The sequence below is a fragment of the Eretmochelys imbricata genome, chromosome 5 (genome assembly GCF_965152235.1).
Source record: "Eretmochelys imbricata isolate rEreImb1 chromosome 5, rEreImb1.hap1, whole genome shotgun sequence".
Classification (NCBI taxonomy): Eukaryota; Metazoa; Chordata; order Testudines; family Cheloniidae; genus Eretmochelys; species Eretmochelys imbricata.
Window position 1 is genome coordinate 103,685,571 of NC_135576.1, and position 20,090 is coordinate 103,705,660.

Consider the following 20,090-nt stretch of genomic DNA (forward strand, 5'->3'; position numbering starts at 1 on the left):
ACAAACACATAACAAAAATGTCCCTCTCTCAAAGACCTTTATTAAAGACAAATTTGAAATATTGTGCAAATGCCACCACTATCCAAGAATAAATCCCTATAGAAGAAATAAAAAGCAGCACTCAGTATTTTTCCAAGAATTGTTATATCAGCCTCCATCCTTTTAAGTAGAACAGTCAAACAAATGAAATTTGTAGGAAAAAATTACACAGTCTGACAATGTTGTATCAGAGGGTATATCTTCACATTAATTGAACTTGCCTTAAAATATAAATGGAGTTAGCACAGTCATATCCATCTCCCAGTGGATAGTCTTTTGAGGCACGTGAAAGTCTCACCGTTAGACACCATTGAAAATTAGTTTTATCTTGCCAATAACTTTCTCCAAGTGGGCATCAGCTGTTCTGTTAGACCTGTACTCCTGGTCTCTCAGCCGCCTTTTCATACTTTTGAGGTAGACTCAAGATCCCTCTTATCTTCCCCCCATCCCAATTGATTGTCAGCTCCCACATTTCTCTCAGCGGGGACCATTATATATATAATTTTATAAAAAGATTAACAATTGAAGTGCTTCACTAAAAACACTTTCTCTTACTCACTCTCTAGATGTCCTCCTATCAAACCAGAAATGTTTATTCCTGTGCTCTTTCAAGTCATTGAGGCTTAGAACAACAAATATATAAGCACAGGGTGGGTTCTAATGGAACAGTGGGAACACTACAGGTAAGGAAACTAATTTTACCTTTCTCCTATGTGGGTACCCACTGTTCCATTAGTCTAGTACTGATGGGAAATAGCAAGCAGTAATAAAAATCCTGCAAGAAAATTGGGGAGGGGGAGGAGAATAGACATGAGAACCAAAACAAAATTTTATCTACCAATCCACTTTTTTTCTTTTTTAAAGGATTTATTGCAGAACACAGAATTGAAACTAGAAGGCCCTTTATTCAGAAAGTGTGCCAGATGAGGCCAAAAATACTATCTTGTGTGAGCCAAATAAAGGAAGTTGGCTTAAGACCATGTTAGCTGCAAGGCAGTTTTTATTATATGGTCCTGCTGTACCCTTGAAGTAGCCATTGCACCTGGCCAGATGAGCCCTGTCTGCCTCTGGGGGGTCTTCAGTAGACAAAATATTTTCTGGGTGGAAAATATTAGCTGTGTACTCTGTCCCCAAAATAAAATGAGCATTATCATTATTTGTGTGTTTGTAGTGTCTAGCAGCTCTAGTCAGGGACCAGGACCCTGTTGTCCGAGGCACTGTTAATTTGTTTTGAGTTAATCACGATTAATCACACGGTTAAACAATAATAGAATACCAATTTAAATGTATTATAATATAAATAAATATTTTTGGATTTTTTTTTACATTTTCAAATATTGATTTGTTACAACACAATACAAAGTGTACAATCCTTACTTCATATTTTTATTGTGAATATTTAAACTCTAAAAAAGATAAGCAAAAGGAATAGTATTTTTCAAGTTGCCTCATACAAGTGCTATTGTGTAATCTTTCTTCTTACGTTGCAATTTACAATTGCAGATTTTTTTTTTAAACTGCACTCAAAAATAAAACAATAAAAACTTTAGAGCCTACAAGTCCACTCAGTTCTCCTTCTTGGTCAGCCAAATGCTAAGACAGATAAGTTTGTTTACATTTATGGGAGATTCTGCTGCTTGCTTCTTATTTACAGTGTCACTTGAAAGTGAGAACAGACATTCACATGGTACTATTATAGCCAGTGTTTCATGGTATTTATTGCCAGATATGCTAAACATTTGTGGGCTTCGATCACCATTCCAGAGGATTTGCTTACATGCTGATGACTGATTCTGCTCTATAATGATCCACAGCAGTGGGGACTGACGCATGTTCATTTTCATCATCTGAGTCAGATGCCACCAACAAATTTTCATTTTCTTTTTTGGTGGTTCAGGTTCAGTAGTTTCTGCATCGCAGTGTTGCTCTTAAGACTTCTGACAACATGTTCCACACCTCGTCCCTCTTCAGATTTTGGAAGGTACCTTCAGATTCTTAAACCTTGGGTCAAGTGCTGTAGCTATCATTAGAAATCTCACATTAGTACCTTTTTTGCGTTTTGTCAAGTCTGCAGTGAAAGCGTTCTTAAATCGAGAAACATATGCTGGGTCATCATCCGAGACTGCTATAACATGAAATTTATGGTAGAATGCGGGTAAAACCACAGAGCAGGAGACATACAATTCCCCCGCCAAAGGGTTCAGTCACAGATTTAATTAACACTTTTTTTTAATGCGTGTCATCCACATGGAAGCAAGTTCTGTGGAATGGTGGCTGAAGCATGAACAGACTTATGAGAGTTTAGCATATCTGATACATAAATATCTTGCAACTTTAGCTACAACAGTACCGTGTGAATGCCCGTTTTCACTCTTAGGTGACACCGTAAATAAGAAGCAGGCAGCATTATCTCACATAAATGTAAACAAACATGTTTGTGTCAGCATTTGGCTGACCAAGAAGTAGGACTGAGTGGACTTGTAGGCTCTAAAGTTTTTATTTTATTTTTGAGTGCAGTTTTAAAAAAAAAAATCTACATTTGTAAATTGCAGTTTCACAAGAAAGATGCACTCTAGCACTTGGACAAGTTGACTTGAAAAATACTGTTTGTTTTATCTTTTTTACAGTGCAAATATTTGTAATAAAAACAATATAAAGTGAGCAGTGTACACTGTGTTGTAATTGAAATCAATATATTTGAAAATGCAGGAAAAACATCCAAAAATATTTTAAAGACATGGTATTCTATTGTTTAACAGTGCGATTAAAACGGCAGTTAATTGTGATTATTTTTTAATCTCATGATTAATCAAATTAATTTTAATTGACAGCCCTAAATTATACTACCTTGATCAGATATCAATCGTGCAACTGTTTCTTTAGGTTGTGGGACAGAGTATAAGGAAAAGTATTGATCCAAGTGAAAAGCCATATTCCCCTTAGGAACAAATGGAGGAAGTGGCATAAAGACTATCCTGTCAAGGAAAATGGTAGATAAGGGCTTTTTGATTAGTGTCCCAAGTTTGCCCACTCTTCTAGCTGAAGAGACTGCTAAGAGGAAAACCATCTTGACACGGATGCTTCTCCCATTGGCTCAGAGAGAGGATTAGCGGGGATTGGCAATACAAAGTTGAGGTTCCTGAATAATGGGTGGGGTAGATGTCTTTGAGAAACTTACTTATGAAATCTGGAAATGTACAGCTGAAGCAGTATGTTGGAATTTGATTAGTGAGACCTCAAAGTTTCCAGAGCTGAGACTTGCACTTTCTGATAAATTGGACTTGAAACCAAACCAAAGTAATCTTGAAATTTCTCCTAGATCTCTTTAGTGAAGAGATGTAGGAAATGTACCTTCTTTTCCCCATAACAGTGGGACTGTTCCCCAAATCCTCTGTAAACTTACTTAATTGGTGTGTTTCTGGTTTTAATAAGAAATCTAGATTCTGGGAATAATCCTTATAAAGGAGATGAGACCACTCAGGTTCCAGGCAGTATGTCTCAAATTGTGCAAAGATCTGTTAGTAAGATTGCTTTGGTGAGTGAAATCTCCAGAAGGATCCATGGTTGATGAGACTTCTTCAGTTGTCTATTTAGGAACCACAGACCTCTAGGTCCGTATGAGTGATGATTGTCTTTACTTGGCACTAGTCATCTTGGCGGTCAGAAAAGGGCGGGGGAGTCATGAGCCAGACATCATGTCCAGGAGAATGACAATATGCCTTCTCTGCAGACCTTGGGTTGTGGGGGGAGATGGCTTGGGACCCCGTTGGTGCTGGATAGGGGGAGGGTTGGCAGGACTTGCAGGGGCTCCCTACCCGGCACCGCGTGTCCCTGCAGCTCCGAGGCGGCAGAGGCGGAGCCGAGGGGCTTCGTGTGCTGCTCCCGCCACAACCACCAGCTGCACAGCTCTGATTGGCTGGGACCCGAAGCCAATGGGAGCTGCCAGTGCGGGCAGCTCCGAGTCCTTTTGCCCCTCTGCCTAGGAGCTGCAGGGCCTTGCCAGTGGGAGCCAGGGAGCCCCCACCCCAAGGTAAGTGCCCCTCTGCCCACTCCAACCTCCTGCCCCTAGTCCTGAACCCCTTCCTACACACCCAAACTGCCGCTGCTGCAGAAGTAACGGGAAGTCACGGAATCTGTGATTTCCATGACCTCCATGACAGACTCGCAGCCTTACTTATGAACTCCAGTACCTGTATACAATGGTACAGCTTGAACTCTCCTGTTAGTAGCATTTTTCTGGGTTCAATCAGTAAGGGCTTTGTCTATATGAACATTTAGATCATGGCAAGTTGTGGTGTAAATCTACCCTGCACTAGCCTCCTGTGAACTGTGTGTGTGTTGGGGGGACACCCTGCTGCCACCACTCAGTAAATGTTCCATAGTGCACTTTGATTTGCTCCCTTTCAAAGTGGGATAGACGAGCCCTGGGAGCCCACATTCTGCATTATTTAGAGAAAAATGAATTAGATTTTTTACCAAATCCTCCTGTTTGAATGAATGAATTTTTTTTCTTTTGCTCCTCTTTCTTGCGCAATTTATTGAGGGGTGAGGGAAGCATGACTTTGTAGAAGCCTCTAAAGAGAAGGAAGAGTCAGCTATGTCTTTTCGATCAGTGATTCTAAACCTTTTTGGGCTCAGGATCCATTTGTAAATGTTTATGGCCTGTCGTGACCCAGTAAACAGTTTGGGGGTGCAGCCCCTAGGGTGGTTTTGGCTGGGTCCTACCTACTGGGAGGGGAGGGGAGGGGAGTTGGTTGCTGCCTGGCATTCACCCCACAGTTGCAGCTCCTGTGCTGTGGGACTGGCTGGACTTGGCTCTCTGCTTTGGGCATTGCAACCTCGGGGGTTGCGGTGCCAGTCAGGTTTGGCCCTGCCCCCCTGACTGGATCAAATTTATCTGAGTGGAGTTTTGACCTGGCTCAGGGAGTACAGTGCCACTCACTCAAATTTGGCTTACCTGGACTCCTGTTGTCATGACAGCTGGGCCAAACCCTAAGTGGCTCTGGGACACCGGAGGTTGCAGTGCCTGGAGCAGGGAAGCGAGCCCAGCCAGCCCTGTGGGACAGGACCCACAGGAGCTGCCACGTAACCCTTTGAAACATTCTGTTGACCCAGTTTTGGGTCCCAACTCACAGGTTGGGAAACCCTGTTTTAGATTACCATAATGGTAAATGGCTGAACTGGTAAAGAGGAACAGATCCAAAGGGTTGGGTTTGTGGGGGGTGATGTCTCTGCCTGTGGTTGGTGAAAAAGATATTTGTAAGTTCAAATTCACATAATGGCAGACAGACCAAGAACCAAAATTCCTTTCCATTTTGGTAGTGTTAATGTGAAGTAATAGTACATTTAACATTTATTTTTAAAAAGGAAATGAATAAGAAAAACTTTAGTTAGGTCTGTGGTAAGATACTGTAGAATATACCCTTAATTTAGAAGTTGCAAAGATCTTTAATTTTTGAAGATATGCTGTAATGTTGTTGTTCAGTTAGGTGTGTTACACATTTCTGATTGTGTATTTAAAAACTCTTTTTTTAAAAAAAAATTGTAATGAGCTTGGGTTTTGTTTAAATTACAAATATGGGGAAAATTAAATAGGAGTTGTAACAACTTGAGTCTTAGAACTGACCTTGTATATCGTTGTAGCAAAAAAAAGTCCAGACGTCCTGTTTTGGTTCCAGTATGTGAATTTAGAGTCTTTTCTGTTACATCAGCTTCTGATGGTGGATGGGAAAAGGATTAAAGGATACTCTGGAATTTCTTGGTGCCAGGAAAAGATTTTTGTATAGTGACATAGGGTTAATACATTTCTCTGTATCACATGTTAGGAATGCTCAAATACCGCCTGTGGCCAAGGAAGACTGGAAACTTTCTTTATAGGCAACCAGGGCTTTGGAGCTGTGCTCCAGCTCCGCTCCAGCTCCAGGCAAAACCTGCAGCTCCAGAGCTGCTCCATGCTCCAGCTCTGGGCTCCGCTCCAAAGCTCTATGGGCAACTGATTGCTAAGAAAGGTTTCCATAGAGATGTGAGACCACATGAGAATTTTGCTATGTTAGTATTAAGATTTAAAATTAGAAGTAGGTTCAGTAAGGATACAGCTAAAAAAGAAAAAGTTTCTTTTGTGCAATATCTGTTAATCCTTATTATTCCTTTTTTGTCTTTCTCCTTTTTAAATATTATATGCTTAAGCTTATAACTTAAAAAAACCCATACTGGAGCCCTTTGTGAATTTAATTTCTAAAGAACTTTTGTAGCTTGAGGTTACTATATCAGATTTTCTACAGCTGCGGTAAACCAAACTTAGTGGTACAACTAAGGGTATCTCTACACTGAAATTAAACATCCATGACCAGCCCATATCAGCTGATTTGTGTGTGTGTGTGGGGGCTCAGTCTACAAGGCTGTTTAATTATAGTTCAGACTTGGGCTGGCGCTGGGCTCTGGGACTCTTCCCTGCTCGTGTAGTCTTCCTACCTCTTCTGTTTTGTTTTTTGTTTTTCTGGGGAAGGAGATTTTTGAGGGATAGGATAGGGAACTTACTGGTTGGTAGAATTCCACCATTCTTCATATTAGAAGTCAGACTTTACTATAGAAGTACAAATTATTATTATTATTTATTATTCTCAATAATTAGCCCTATGCCTGATAGTATTTTCAGAAGCAGGCCTTTGGGATCGTAAACCTCAATGCAGCTGAAATTTTTTTGGCCCTATGGGCCCTATGGGAGGCAGATTCTATTTAATAGACCCACCTTTTATAAAACTAGAGCAATCCACTGCTAAAAAGTTGCATAATAATTTGGGAGGTGGCAAATGGAAATAACCTTATTCTTCTGCAGTACGCATCACTGGTCTTGTTTAATTTTATCCCAACCCTTGCCTACACAACAAAAGAGTTAATCTACCTTGAACACATGAAAAGTGGATTGATTTCACATGTCCATTCCACTGTAGGTGTTTGTGTGCTCTAGTGCACAGTTGTTGGAGAATTTTTACCCTTAACAATACCCATTGGGGCAGCCCAAACACCATCTGCTGTCTTGCACACACTATGCAGGCATAAAAGGCAGAGCTCCCCCAGTGCCCCCTCAGTTCCTTCCTACCGCCCGTGATGATTGTTGGAACTCCTGGTCCTTGCTTCTGCGGGTCTTTACTTGTTACGTGTAAATAGTACCTTGTATAGTTTAGTTTAGTTTAAAAATAATTTGTGGTTGTGGTGGTTTTTGTTTTATGTGGTTCTGCTATCCAGTTTGGGTACTAGCCCCGGTGTCAGATATGTTGTGGTCTCTGCGTTTCAAACGCTGTCACTCTTGTGGCATGGCAATGCTTAATAGTGACCCTCGCTGCAGCTGCCTTAAGAGCTTGGGGAGGCTCATAAAAGTGACAAGTGTGGCATTTGTAAGTAGGGGAGAGGAGGAGACAAAGCAATCAAATTAAAAAGTCTGTTGATGGAGTTGTTGCTACAGCCTCCATCTGAGCCCTCTATCTTGGTCCAAATACTGACCAACTCAGCATTAGTCAGTAGCACACTACTGCAGTCTTCAAAGAGGAAGCATTCCCAAAAGTGCACATTCCCGGAGCCCAGCGTGGGCCTGCTGAGACTGGCTCCCAAAGCATCTCCTCCTGCCACAGTACTGTTGAGTATGTTCCCAGTACCGTCTACTCCTGAGGCGTTTGAGGCTGCAAGAGAATTGAGGTTGTCACCATCACCAGGGGTTCTAGAGACTCTTGGCACTGGCGCCTGAGGTGTCTCCTGCGTCATCACCTCCATACTAAGTAGCTCCATCGGATGTGGCTATCAGGGTGCCAGATAGGTCGAGACCATCTCGGGGAAAGCCATAGATGATCTCTCTGGCTCACCTTTCTTCAGAGACTGCCTTCTTTACTGGTACCAACGTGTACGGTAACACCTTGGTCTCAGCAATAAAGTTCTTACTCATCAAACACTGAAGTGGATTCCTATGTATCCCAACCTAGCCAGTCCCATCAGGAGGAATGGCCACCCTGATTTCTGCCTCAGTACCAGTAGGGAGGGATTGTTGGGCTATGCATAGCTGGGGACTTGGGCTGTGCCAGTGGCCCTTTTGGAATCCATGGGCTCCCCCACCAAACAAGAGCATCCCCACAACCATCTCAGCCAGCTCCATCTACTGGGAGTCAGGAGCATTGTTTCTGCAACCACCATAGCATCAGTACCAAGCAGAGTCAGGGTCTCTCACACGATCAGCCAGAAGAGGAACAGGAACTGGACCTGCTGCTAGTACTGGTAGCACCCCTCTTCCTCATTCCCAGATGAACCTATTTCTTCACCTCGGGACAATTTTAAGACTCATTAGGAGGAGTTGAGGAGAATGGCTATGGCCCTAGATATCCAACCAGAGGAGGTCAAGGAAAAATCTCTCAAACTGGTGGACATTTTGACATCTGCAGCTCCAGCTTGAATAGCTCTACTGATTAATTGAGACTGTCTTACAATCTACCAGAGTCCTCTGGCAGACCCCAGCTTCCCTGCCTCCAACTCCAAAAATAGTGGAGAGATGTGGTTGTGGTGGTGGTGGTAGCATTCCTCTGGAGGTTGTGTCACTGATGATGGTCAGCATTCACATAATCTGATCCACCTTTGACATGCTAGGCCTCCTGATCAAATCAGTCATGTCTCCAATGTAGAAAATAGAATTTATTGGTATGGTCCTGGATTTGACAGATGCCAGGGCTTTATGGCTTTAGACAAGATTTTGTACAATTCAAAGCCTTATTCTGGACTTGAAGGCTTATCCTCTCACCGTGGTGAGAAGCTGTTTAAGGGGATGGGGCACATGGCAGTGTGTACTTATGTGGTCCAGTACACCAGACTGAGCCTGGGACTCCATCAGGACTGGGTGGCAGAGGTATATTCTCCAAGAAAGAACCACATAGACATGTTAGTGCACATATCAAGTCACATCTTACCCTCTCTAGATGGGTGGACACATCTAGTCACTGTATGCAAGGGAGTTACTTTTGCCCCACCTCAGCACTCTTGCCTTTGTCACAGATGCCTCCGACATGGGGTTGGGGGCTCATCTGGGACACTTGCAGACATAGGGTCTCTGGTCACCCCAAGATCTCAGTCTACGCACAAACATCTGGGAGCTATGGGCCATCTGTTTAGCTTGCATGGAGTTCCTTTCTCACATCAGGCAAATGGATGTATTGGTGTTGATCGACAATATAATTGCTGTGTTTTATGTAAACGAGCAGGGAGAAGCCTGGTCCTCACTGCTCTGTTGGGAAGCAGTCCTGTCTGTATATTTCTGAAAGTGACCCATGGCCTGGGGGTTCAAAATACCCTGGCAGATTACCTGAGCAGGTTGTTTTTCAATCATTCCAAATGGTCCTGTCACTCAGACATAGGAACATCCATTTTCCAGTTCTGGGCAGCTCCCCAAGTGGAGGAGTTTGCAACAAGGAATAACACAACACCCTAGGTTTGCTGACAGATGCGTTTTTACTGCTGTGGTCTTCTCTCTTCCCCCCCCATGTTCCTCTTCTGCTCAGAGTTCTGTGCAAGAATGGATCTATACAGAGGATTTAAGGAGAGTATGTTCTTATACTAAGTAGTTGGCTCCTCCAAAAGCCTGAGCACACTCTATGCTCATGCCATTTTACTGTAGCTATCTTTCAAATAGATATCACTACATTACTCCTGCTAAATAGGTATTGCCCAAGTTAAAGGAATGGAGCTCATTAGAAGTATTTACAGTACAATTCTAGTGTGGTGTATGTCTGTGCTGGAATAATATGCCCCACCACTTAGAGGAAAATAAGATTGATTGCTTGTAAAAACCTAGCAATTCACGTGTCTCCTTAAAATAACTTAAAAAAAATAATGGGGTTTTATTAAAAAATGAAAAACTGTGATTTAATAGATCTTTAATTCTTCAGGAAGCCTTTTTTACAATATTGCAATCCTTACTACATGGTTGGTGAGAGAAATTCTTAAATATGGTACTGTTTAGTTTTTTAGATTTTATCATTTACTAAAGTGCTAATCACTAAAATAAAAGGAGAAACATTTTAAAACTATCAGCCGTTTTATATGATAGGGAGTCCAAGAAACATTCTTTCTGTGATTAGTGGTGTTTATTTGCTTGTCTCTGGAATTTGTCTACTTACTGTTTGATGAACAAATGTATACTTTTTTTCCTATGCTATCTTCATCTTGCATAATTTTGTTGGTAAATGCTGTACACGTAGGGCTGGATTTTCAAAAACGGTGTTGCCATTGAAGTCAAGGGGAATTTCCCCATTGACTTTAATGGGGGTAGAGTTAGACTAGTATCTTGAAAATCCCATTTCTAATCTTTGTTTCTTTTCATTGTGGGAATGTTTGGGCATTTTGCTATTGACCCTAGTAGGAGGAAGACTGGGACAGGTTAATACTCAGATTTGAAATTTTTTTAGCATCTTTCTAGCAAAAACCTTACATAAACATGATTCTTTATGTGGTTTTGATTAAAACTGTTTTTCAAATCCGAAGTAGCCAGGACCGTAGTCAGAACAGGCAAAAATGTCAAAATAACAGAAATCCTATTTTCAAAAGTAATTTAGGAGTCCAAAACACTTTTGAAAATGGGGCTCAGGCTCTTAAGTCAGTTGAGGCACTTTTTAAAATTTTACCCTTTGATTCATTTCATATAATAGTGGAAGTACTAATTTGTAACTTTTTTCCCCCCCAAGGTATCCAGAGAATGGTATAGTAGAAATGGGTGCCAATAATCTTCGACCACGAGCAAGAACCATTTTGAAGTGGAGTGAACTCAATGTGGGTGATATGGTGATGGTTAACTACAATGTAGAGACTCCAGAAGAGAGAGGATTCTGGTTTGATGCAGAAATTACCTCTCTGAGGGAAATCTCAAGGACTAACAAAGAAGTTCATGCCAAAATTCTTCTGGGGTAAGATTATATTGACCAGTTTTGAAAGCATGCAGTATGCAGGAAAAAAAAAGAAATCAGTTTTGGCCATTACATTTCATTAGATTAAAAATTTAACTTTCCGTTTTACCTCTGTATCTGTCTGGATCCTGGAATTACTCGAATTTTTTAGCAGATGGAAACTTTTTAGGATCAATGCATTTAGAATGTGGTTGTCTTCTCTTGTGCCCCTCCCGCCATGTTTCTTTTGTTCTTTGATTGATTGAATTGTCAGGGCTAATCTTATTGCGTGATCTGTTATCTGTGATCCCATTGGATCAGACTAGTAACATGTTTTCCTTCAATACTACCAAGGCTGAAGCATCTATTTTCAGTGCATTTTTTTTGTTCAGGCCCTTTGGGAATTTCCAGATCCTAATGGGTGACAGTTATCTTTGGCACTCTAGACAGACTTCTCAGTCTGCTAGTAGAATGTTCAGGGCCAGATGGTTCGTAGGTTAATGGTGGAATGGAAGAAAACAAATTCTTTGAGATTTCTATATAGACAAATTCAGCTACTTCACTGAATCTTATACAAGGTGCTTGAAGACAGCTCTTCAGAGGCTGAATTTACTTCAAGTCTGTAGTACAGAATTTTGAGGTAAGCAATGAGATTGCCTTTTTCCCACTCTGTCATTTTCTCTTAGTGCTATAATTGAGGATATCTGAGTTCTGTGTTGACTTCATGGTGAATTTTGGGCAGATAAGCATCCTTTCCTTCACCCTAGAGTATTTTTGCTAACAAGTCTGCTTCAGGGTTTAGCAATGAAGGCTGTAAAGCCTTTGGAATACATTTAGAACATTTTTCTCAACACAGGACTCTTCATGTGACTCAGAGTTACATATTTTAATCTGGATATAGAAATTTCTGTTTCAATAGTCCTTCATAGTATGCCTATTTAATGTAAATATCCTTGACCTTAAATTTGAAGTATTATCTATCTGTTTCAAAATCTTCCCCTTTTGGATGTGCTAACCAAGACAGTCAAATAACTTTCTTTTTGTCCATTTTATTAGGAGATAGAAGGTTATTACCTTCAGTATCTTCTGCTGAACTATAACTTAATGGGCGGAAATCTATGATTTGTGGACATGGCCAAAATCTAGTTTGATGCTAACTATATTCTCTGTATAGTTCTCAATTATAGTGCTTCAAGTGATTGTCCACATAGATTCTGCTTTTGGTGCACATGGATTACATGTGTGTGTGCGATCTGATTATTTTTGGGTAGCAGCCTTCATTAGGGCCACACCGGTGCGCTGGATGGTCTCATGCCCTCCACCGAGAACATAAAGGGTGGAGTAGTCCCAGCAACCCTATAGGTCCTTCTTACTACCCATTGCTGGAAATTGCAACCCTTGGCAGTATCCACTTTTCTTGCACACTGTGCCTTTCACTTTAGATTTTAGGACTAGTTGATTAGTTAGTTAGTTTTAGTTCATAAACTAAATTTCCTTTTGCATGTTGGCATATATATTTTTTAAAAATAGTTGTTTAGGTCAATTAAGTATCATTTAGCTTTGACAGCCCTCTGTATAAGGGTTCTAGGATCATAGCAGAGGCTGAGTTACCAATCTACAAGAGCTGTTACTTGTGTGACTCCACTATGCCTATAAATGATGGGCACTCCTTGTGTTTCATTTGCCTTGTGGAAGAACACATTATGCATTATTCCTTTTCCAAGCATACCCGGAAGGTGAGAGATATGAAACTGAAACTCTTCCTGCCAGAGAAGTTGATGCAGTCCTCCTCGGATCACATACCTCTGGCATGTTTTGCCTTGCTGTGTAGACAAGCTCTTAATTTAGCAGTCGTCTTTGAAGCAGGACTCCTCTCTCTTCCCCACATTATTTCCAGCAGTAAGATGACAGAAAGAGTAGAGAGCAAATACAAGGTCAAAAAATGCACTAATTGTTCTTCCATATTTTCAGCCCTGAATAGAGCAGTTCTGCTTGTTTTGCCATCCACAGGAGTAGGATGAGGCCTCAGTTTTATGAGGAAAGGCGAATCCTCCTACAGCAATCCAGAGGATTTCTTGTATCCACTCCCAGCTGTCATGCAGTTAAGGTCTGTGGTGAGTTGGTTGAGCAGAGCGTGGAAACTTGCTTTTTTTCTTTTTCTGGAAACAGTCGCCATAGGATTTTTAGACAATGCCACAGCAACACATGATCAATAGAGTAAAATAACTAGTCCTATGACTTTATAAACCCAGCTAATATTCCCTCTTTAGCAGAGTGAACAATCACTTGCTTAATGACTTCTTCAGGTGGCATTTAAAGCAGAAGTTGTTCTTCTACAGAATGCCTTATTCAGCAGCCTGCTTCCTGCTTAGTGGTGGTGATAATTTCCAGGGACTTTTAGACACTTCTCCAAACAAGGATTGAGTCTGTGCTTAATACAATACATAATTTCAGTGAGTGACAGTCCTTGTATAATAAATATGAGATGTATTTGTGGGCTTTTTGTTTGTTTGCTTTTGATTTGTGGTGTTTTTTCCCAATATTTCAAGTGTTTGTTTCCATCTACAAGTTACCCTTCTTTGGGGATTTACGTTGTATCATTGCCAATTCGTATTTGTAACAGTAGTCCATAAAATTAATTTAGTTCTTCTTACTCTTTTCTGTTTTGAATATTTTGAGGGCAGCACAACTTCTTCTCACTCTATATATTAAGATTCTTTAGGAAATCTTTACTTAGTTACCGTCTTGAAAGCTAAGTGTGATGTGCTTTTTGGAAATGCTTTTTGAGAACTATCTTACATTAGACAGGTAACTGAATTAATGGCATTTTCTTTACTCCTTCATTTCTTTAATTTTTAACAGCTAGAACATTCCTGACAACAAGTGCTTGGATTCTATCTAAAAGTGCATAGGAATTGTCAATCAAAAAACAATTGATAGTGGTAATAACAATACCACTGTAAATATAGTTGATCCAGAATTATTCCAGAGTATTTCATAGAATCTCTATATAGGATGACTTCATCCATCTGTTAGGAAAAATGTGGTATTCTTGGCTAGAATTTTAAAATTAAGATGCTCAGGACTGTGGGCTACTGTTCATAGAATCATAGAATCATAGAATATCAGGGTTGGAAGGGACCCCTGAAGGTCATCTAGTCCAACCCCCTGCTCGAAGCAGGACCAATTCCCAGTTAAATCATCCCAGCCAGGGCTTTGTCAAGCCTGACCTTAAAAACTTCCAAGGAAGGAGATTCCACCACCTCCCTAGGCAACGCATTCCAGTGTTTCACCACCCTCTTAGTGAAAAAGTTTTTCCTAATATCCAATCTAAACCTCCCCCACTGCAACTTGAGACCATTACTCCTCGTTCTGTCATCTGCTACCATTGAGAACAGTCTAGAGCCATCCTCTTTGGAACCCCCTTTCAGGTAGTTGAAAGCAGCTATCAAATCCCCCCTCATTCTTCTCTTCTGCAGGCTAAACAATCCCAGCTCCCTCAGCCTCTCCTCATAAGTCATGTGTTCTAGACCCCTAATCATTTTTGTTGCCCTTCGCTGGACTCTCTCCAATTTATCCACATCCTTCTTGTAGTGTGGGGCCCAAAACTGGACACAGTACTCCAGATGAGGCCTCACCAATGTCGAATAGAGGGGGACGATCACGTCCCTCGATCTGCTCGCTATGCCCCTACTTATACATCCCAAAATGCCATTGGCCTTCTTGGCAACAAGGGCACACTGCTGACTCATATCCAGCTTCTCGTCCACTGTCACCCCTAGGTCCTTTTCCGCAGAACTGCTGCCTAGCCATTCGGTCCCTAGTCTGTAGCGGTGCATTGGATTCTTCCGTCCTAAGTGCAGGACCCTGCACTTATCCTTATTGAACCTCATCAGATTTCTTTTGGCCCAATCCTCCAATTTGTCTAGGTCCTTCTGTATCCTATCCCTCCCCTCCAGCGTATCTACCACTCCTCCCAGTTTAGTATCGTCCGCAAATTTGCTGAGAGTGCAATCCACACCATCCTCCAGATCATTTATGAAGATATTGAACAAAACCGGCCCCAGGACCGACCCCTGGGGCACTCCACTTGACACCGGCTGCCAACTAGACATGGAGCCATTGATCACTACCCGTTGAGCCCGACAATCTAGCGAGCTTTCTACCCACCCTATAGTGCATTCATCCAGCCCATACTTCCTTAACTTGCTGACAAGAATACTGTGGGAGACCGTGTCAAAAGCTTTGCTAAAGTCAAGAAACAATACATCCACTGCTTTCCCTTCATCCACAGAACCAGTAATCTCATGATAAAAGGCGATTAGATTAGTCAGGCATGACCTTCCCTTGGTGAATCCATGCTGGCTGTTCCTGATCACTTTCCTCTCATGCAAGTACTTCAAGATTGATTCTTTGAGGACCTGCTCCATGATTTTTCCAGGGACTGAGGTGAGGCTGACTGGCCTGTAGTTCCCAGGATCCTCCTTCTTCCCTTTTTTAAAGATTGGCACTAAAGATTCTAAAGATTGGCACTATTGTATACTGTTGTGTATACAAATTGAATAATTACACGTCCAAAAAGATTAGGTGGGTAGCTAACTAATAATTTGCATGTACATTTATCTTCTTTGTACGCACAGTAGAAATAACAAGATGTGCCAGTGGAGGTGTACTTTTCTGCATAGCTTTTTTGCACTGACATCAGACCTCTACTTTTTGAATATTTGATCCCAATATTACACAGTATTTTTTGGGGAAAGGAAGTGAAAATATCAGTTGATAGTACAGGCTATATTTTAGGGCTGTTGAGCGATTAATTGCGGTGTTAACGATAGAATGCCATTTATTTTAAATATTTTTGGATGTTTACTACATTTTCAAATATATTAATTTCAGTTACAACACAGAATACAAAGTGTACAGTGCTCTCTTCATATTTATTTTTTGATTATAAGTATTTGCACTGTAAACAAAAAAAAATATTTTTTAATTCACCTCGTACAAGTACTGTAGTGCGATCTCTTTATCATGAAAGTTGAACATACAAATGTAGAATTATGTCCAAAAAAACCCTGCATTCAAAAATTAAACAATGTAAAACTTTAGAGCCTACAAGTCCACTCGTCCTACTTCTTGGTCAGCCAATCACTCAGACAAACAAGGTTGGTTACAATTTTCAGGAGATAATGCTGCCCGCTTCTTGTTTACAATGTCACCTGAAAGTGAGAACAGGCGTTAGTATGGCACTGTTGTAGCTGGCGTTGCAAGATATTTACATGCCAAATGCTCTGAAGATTCATATATCCTTTCATGCTTCAACCACCATTCCAGAGAACATGCTTCCATGCTGATGATGGGTTCTGCTTGATAATAATCTGAAGTAGTGTGGACTGATGCATGTTTATTTTCATCATCTGAGTCAGATGCCACCAGCAGAAGATTAATTTTCTTTTTTGGTGGTTTGGGTTCTGTAGTTTCCGCATCAGTGTGTTGCTCTTCTAAGACTTCTCAAAGCATGCTGCACACCTTGTCCCTCTCAGATTTTTGGACGGCACTTCAGATTCTTAAACCTTGGGTTCAGTGCTGTAGCTATTTTTAGAAATCTCACATCGGTACCTTCTTTGCATTTTGTCAAATCTGCTATGAAAGCGTTCTTAAAACGAAAATGTGCTGGGTCATCATCCAAGACTGCTAAGCTAACATGAAATTATATGCAGAATGCAGGTAATACAGAGCAGGAGACATACAATTCTCCCCCCCGAAGGAGTACAGTCACAAATTTAATTGACACATTTTTTTAACAAGCTCCATCAGCATGGAAGCATGTCCTTTGGAATGGTGGCCGAAGCATGGAAGGGGCATACAAATGTTTAGCATATCTGGCATGTAAACACCTTGCAACTCTGACTACAAAAGTACCATGCAAAAGCCTGTTCTCACTTTCAGGTGACACTGTAGAAAAGAAGCAGGCAGCAGTGTCTCCTGTCAATGTAAACAAACTTGTTTGTCTTAGCGATTGACAGAATAAGAAGTAGGACTGAGTGGACTTGTAGACTTTAAAGTTTTACACTGAGTTGTTTTTGAGTGCAGTTATGTAACCAAAAAAAATCTGCCTTTGTAAGTTTCACTTTCACGATAAAGAGATTGCACTTCAGTACTTTTGAGGTGAATTGAAAACTACTATTTCTTTGATCATTTTTACAGTGCATATATTTGTAATAAAAATAATATAAAGTGAGCACTGTACATTTTGTATTCTCTGTAATTGAAATCAATATTGAAAATGTAGAAAAACATCCAAAAATATTTATTAAATTTCAATTGGTATTCTATTGTTAGAAGTGCGTCTAATCGCCATTAATTTTTTTGAGTTAATTGCATGAGTTAACTGCGATTGACAGCCCTACTATATTTTGATAGTATGGAAATAAACAAGTATTTAGAGTTCAAATAGGGCTGTCATTTTGAAGAAAAAAAACCCACCAGGATCTTTAATATCTTTGTGGTCCCTCTTGAGACCGTGTAAGGGTGCTGCTATCCTGACCCCCTTCAGTTCCTTCTTCCACCCACAGTCTGAGTTAGAATGCCCTGTAGCATTTTCCTCTGCCCTTTTTGGACAGTCACCTAGTCAGCATCTATTGCTCTGTAAACAGTTGGCAGTTACTACCCTGTACTTAGGTTTTCCTTTAAAATTTATTTTTTGCTCTGTTTTTATTCTTTCTTAGTTGTTGGTGCTGGGCACCAAGGGTACGCAGCACTTTCTAAGCTTCAAGCACTATCTGTCACGTGGGGCTTCTTTTCCCAATAGTACCACACACACACTTTTTTTATGTTGTGCCTTGGTGAGGGGGACACTAAAGAGAGAAGTGCATCTGCTTCTCCTTCGGCAAGCATATGCAGATTTCCAGGGATCTGCACCTCAAATAGAACCTTATGGAGCAAACCATGAGGCCTGCCTCGGCAGTGGTCCTAGCTCCCAATTGTCTTGTTAGCACTCACTCAACCACTGCCTCCTTCCACAGCTTCACTCAGGCCTCTGGACTCTGATTCCTTTCCAAGAAGGAGAGGCCAATCCTCCTCTGATGTTCCTCTCAAGGGGATCCATAAGGCTGACTGAGGCCATTCTAGCTCCAAGAGAGGTTCATTGTCATCCTTGAAAAAGGGTTTCCTACAACATTGTGACTCACTACATACCTAGGGTAGAGCTGAATCATCCACCTCTGTCTCCCCGGTGCTCAGGTGAGAAGATCCAGGTACCATACTGTGGACTACGGAACAGTCCATGCAACTGCCTTTGAGTCCAGTACTGACAGACATTGTTTCAGTGGCGTTAATCTCTCTACATATCACCCCATAGGCATACATGGTGGCAAGGGACCTGCTGTACCTGTCTGACCCCAGTTTGCCCTTAGTACAAGAGTTTACTGGTCCCTTGGTGCCACCTGTTGCTCCTGGCCAATTGACCACTTTGGCACCTGGGCAGTCACTGACCTAGGTATGGGCTAAGAGACCATTTAAAGGCTCCACCTCAGCACAGTCTGCTGTGCCGCCTCGCTCCTCAATACAGGGATACCCTTCCACTCTGGCATGGATGCTCTTAACTTTGGTGCCTATTGCGTTGGTACCAGGGAATTGTTAGTTTATTCCTCAGCATTGACTATGAAGCTTGTTTGTGTACCTTATTTGGATGTGAGACCTTTTATGTCTCATGGACTCTTTGGGCACAGATCACTGTGCATCGTCAGTACTGACTTGTCTCTATCTTGCTGGGTGCGAGACAAATCAGATCATCCAGTAGCTCCACCAGGTTGCGCACCACCTAAGCTGACTCAATATTCCGAGGCCCCCTTCAAGATGAGGGCTGTCTAGCTCCTCACCATCCCCAGCTAGGTGCACTAGGTCCAGTAAGTTATCCAGACTACCTCTGGAGGGGGACTGTCAGTACTATGATTAGTACTGATGATATTGTAAGAAGAGATCAGCATGGCCTGACACCTTTTGTCTCCCTATGCCCTACTCCCTTCTCTGTTGGTCTCTGTGTAATCCCTGGGGAGTCCCTCAATCTGCCAGATTGTGGTCTCCACCTCATTCAAAAAGTCGCTGGACCTTGGTGATGAGCTGAGCTACTGCACAAGAATACCTATAAGCTACTGGATAGCCTTCAGGGGGCAATCCCAGGAAGAGTAGCCCTTTTAATTAGTGAGGTCCTTTTGGAACCAGAAAAGGTCCTGTTGAACACACCAGCTTTGTTCGCTCACACAGACAAGCACTCCCATGTTCCTGAATGTGGATTAGTGTGTTTTTATTCTCATTTGGGTCTGAAGTCCCTGGTGGTTATGGTTGCCAACAAGACATTGAGGCAGGGGAGAAACAAGTCTGCCCCCAAAGAGAGCCCAAATTACTGGATATCTTGGGCAGAAAAATGTATTCCACTTTGTGTCTCCAGATTTTATAGCTAATCTGCAAGTGCTGGGAAGCTTTGTCAAAATAACCAGAGAAACTTCCTGAAGACACAGTGGAAGACTTCAAGGCTTAATGGTAGAGGGCCATATGGCCAGCAAAAAGTCTTTTGGTCTGCACTGGATGTGGTGGATTGTTCCTCCAGTATTATGGCCTGTGTTATAATAATGAAAAAAGTCGTGGCTACATAATTCTGATATAGCACCCGACGTAAAACCGACTATAGAGGACCACCTTTTCATGGTGTTTTTTTAGTCTTGGACAAAAATAAGTTAGATTAATTTAAAAACTCCCAGGCAACTGTCTAATCCTTAGGTGTAAATGCCCCTGAGCCCAAGAGATGACAGCAAATACTGCCACACACCCAGTACTGCCCATAATACTTTAGGCAACCTCTATATCTGCCCAGGCAATTTGATATTCTTTTTGGAAAAAATCATAGACCTCAGAGAAGGTTCTCTAGCTCTGGCATCAATCAACAGGCCCATACCCAGCCATCTCCGGGGAAATCCCCCTTCTTCTTCGAGTGCTTGTTCATGTCTGTTTCTTTCTAGGTATGTGCCCGTCCATGTGCATGGTCATTGGAGACTTTTGCCTTAGTGGTATCCGTAGGGTTGGCTGTGGTGTCCTCTGGAGTGCTGCACGCATGCCGCATGCATGCCATGGTATATCAAGCTT

The 20,090-nt window shown here is 41.6% G+C and overlaps 1 protein-coding gene across 4 annotated transcripts in view; it reads left to right on the plus strand.

The window, feature by feature from the left end:
- UHRF2 (ubiquitin like with PHD and ring finger domains 2) overlaps nucleotides 1–20,090 on the plus strand; it is a 178,420-nt gene that overhangs the window by 58,637 nt on the left and 99,693 nt on the right. For 3 of the 4 annotated variants that reach the window (XM_077817653.1, XM_077817654.1, XM_077817652.1), the window contains exon 4: nucleotides 10,755–10,973. The exons of the other annotated variant lie outside the window; for it this stretch is intronic. In XM_077817653.1, the coding sequence (XP_077673779.1) occupies nucleotides 10,755–10,973 (219 nt within the window). The remainder of the gene's footprint in view (nucleotides 1–10,754; nucleotides 10,974–20,090) is intronic. 4 annotated transcript variants of the gene reach the window in all.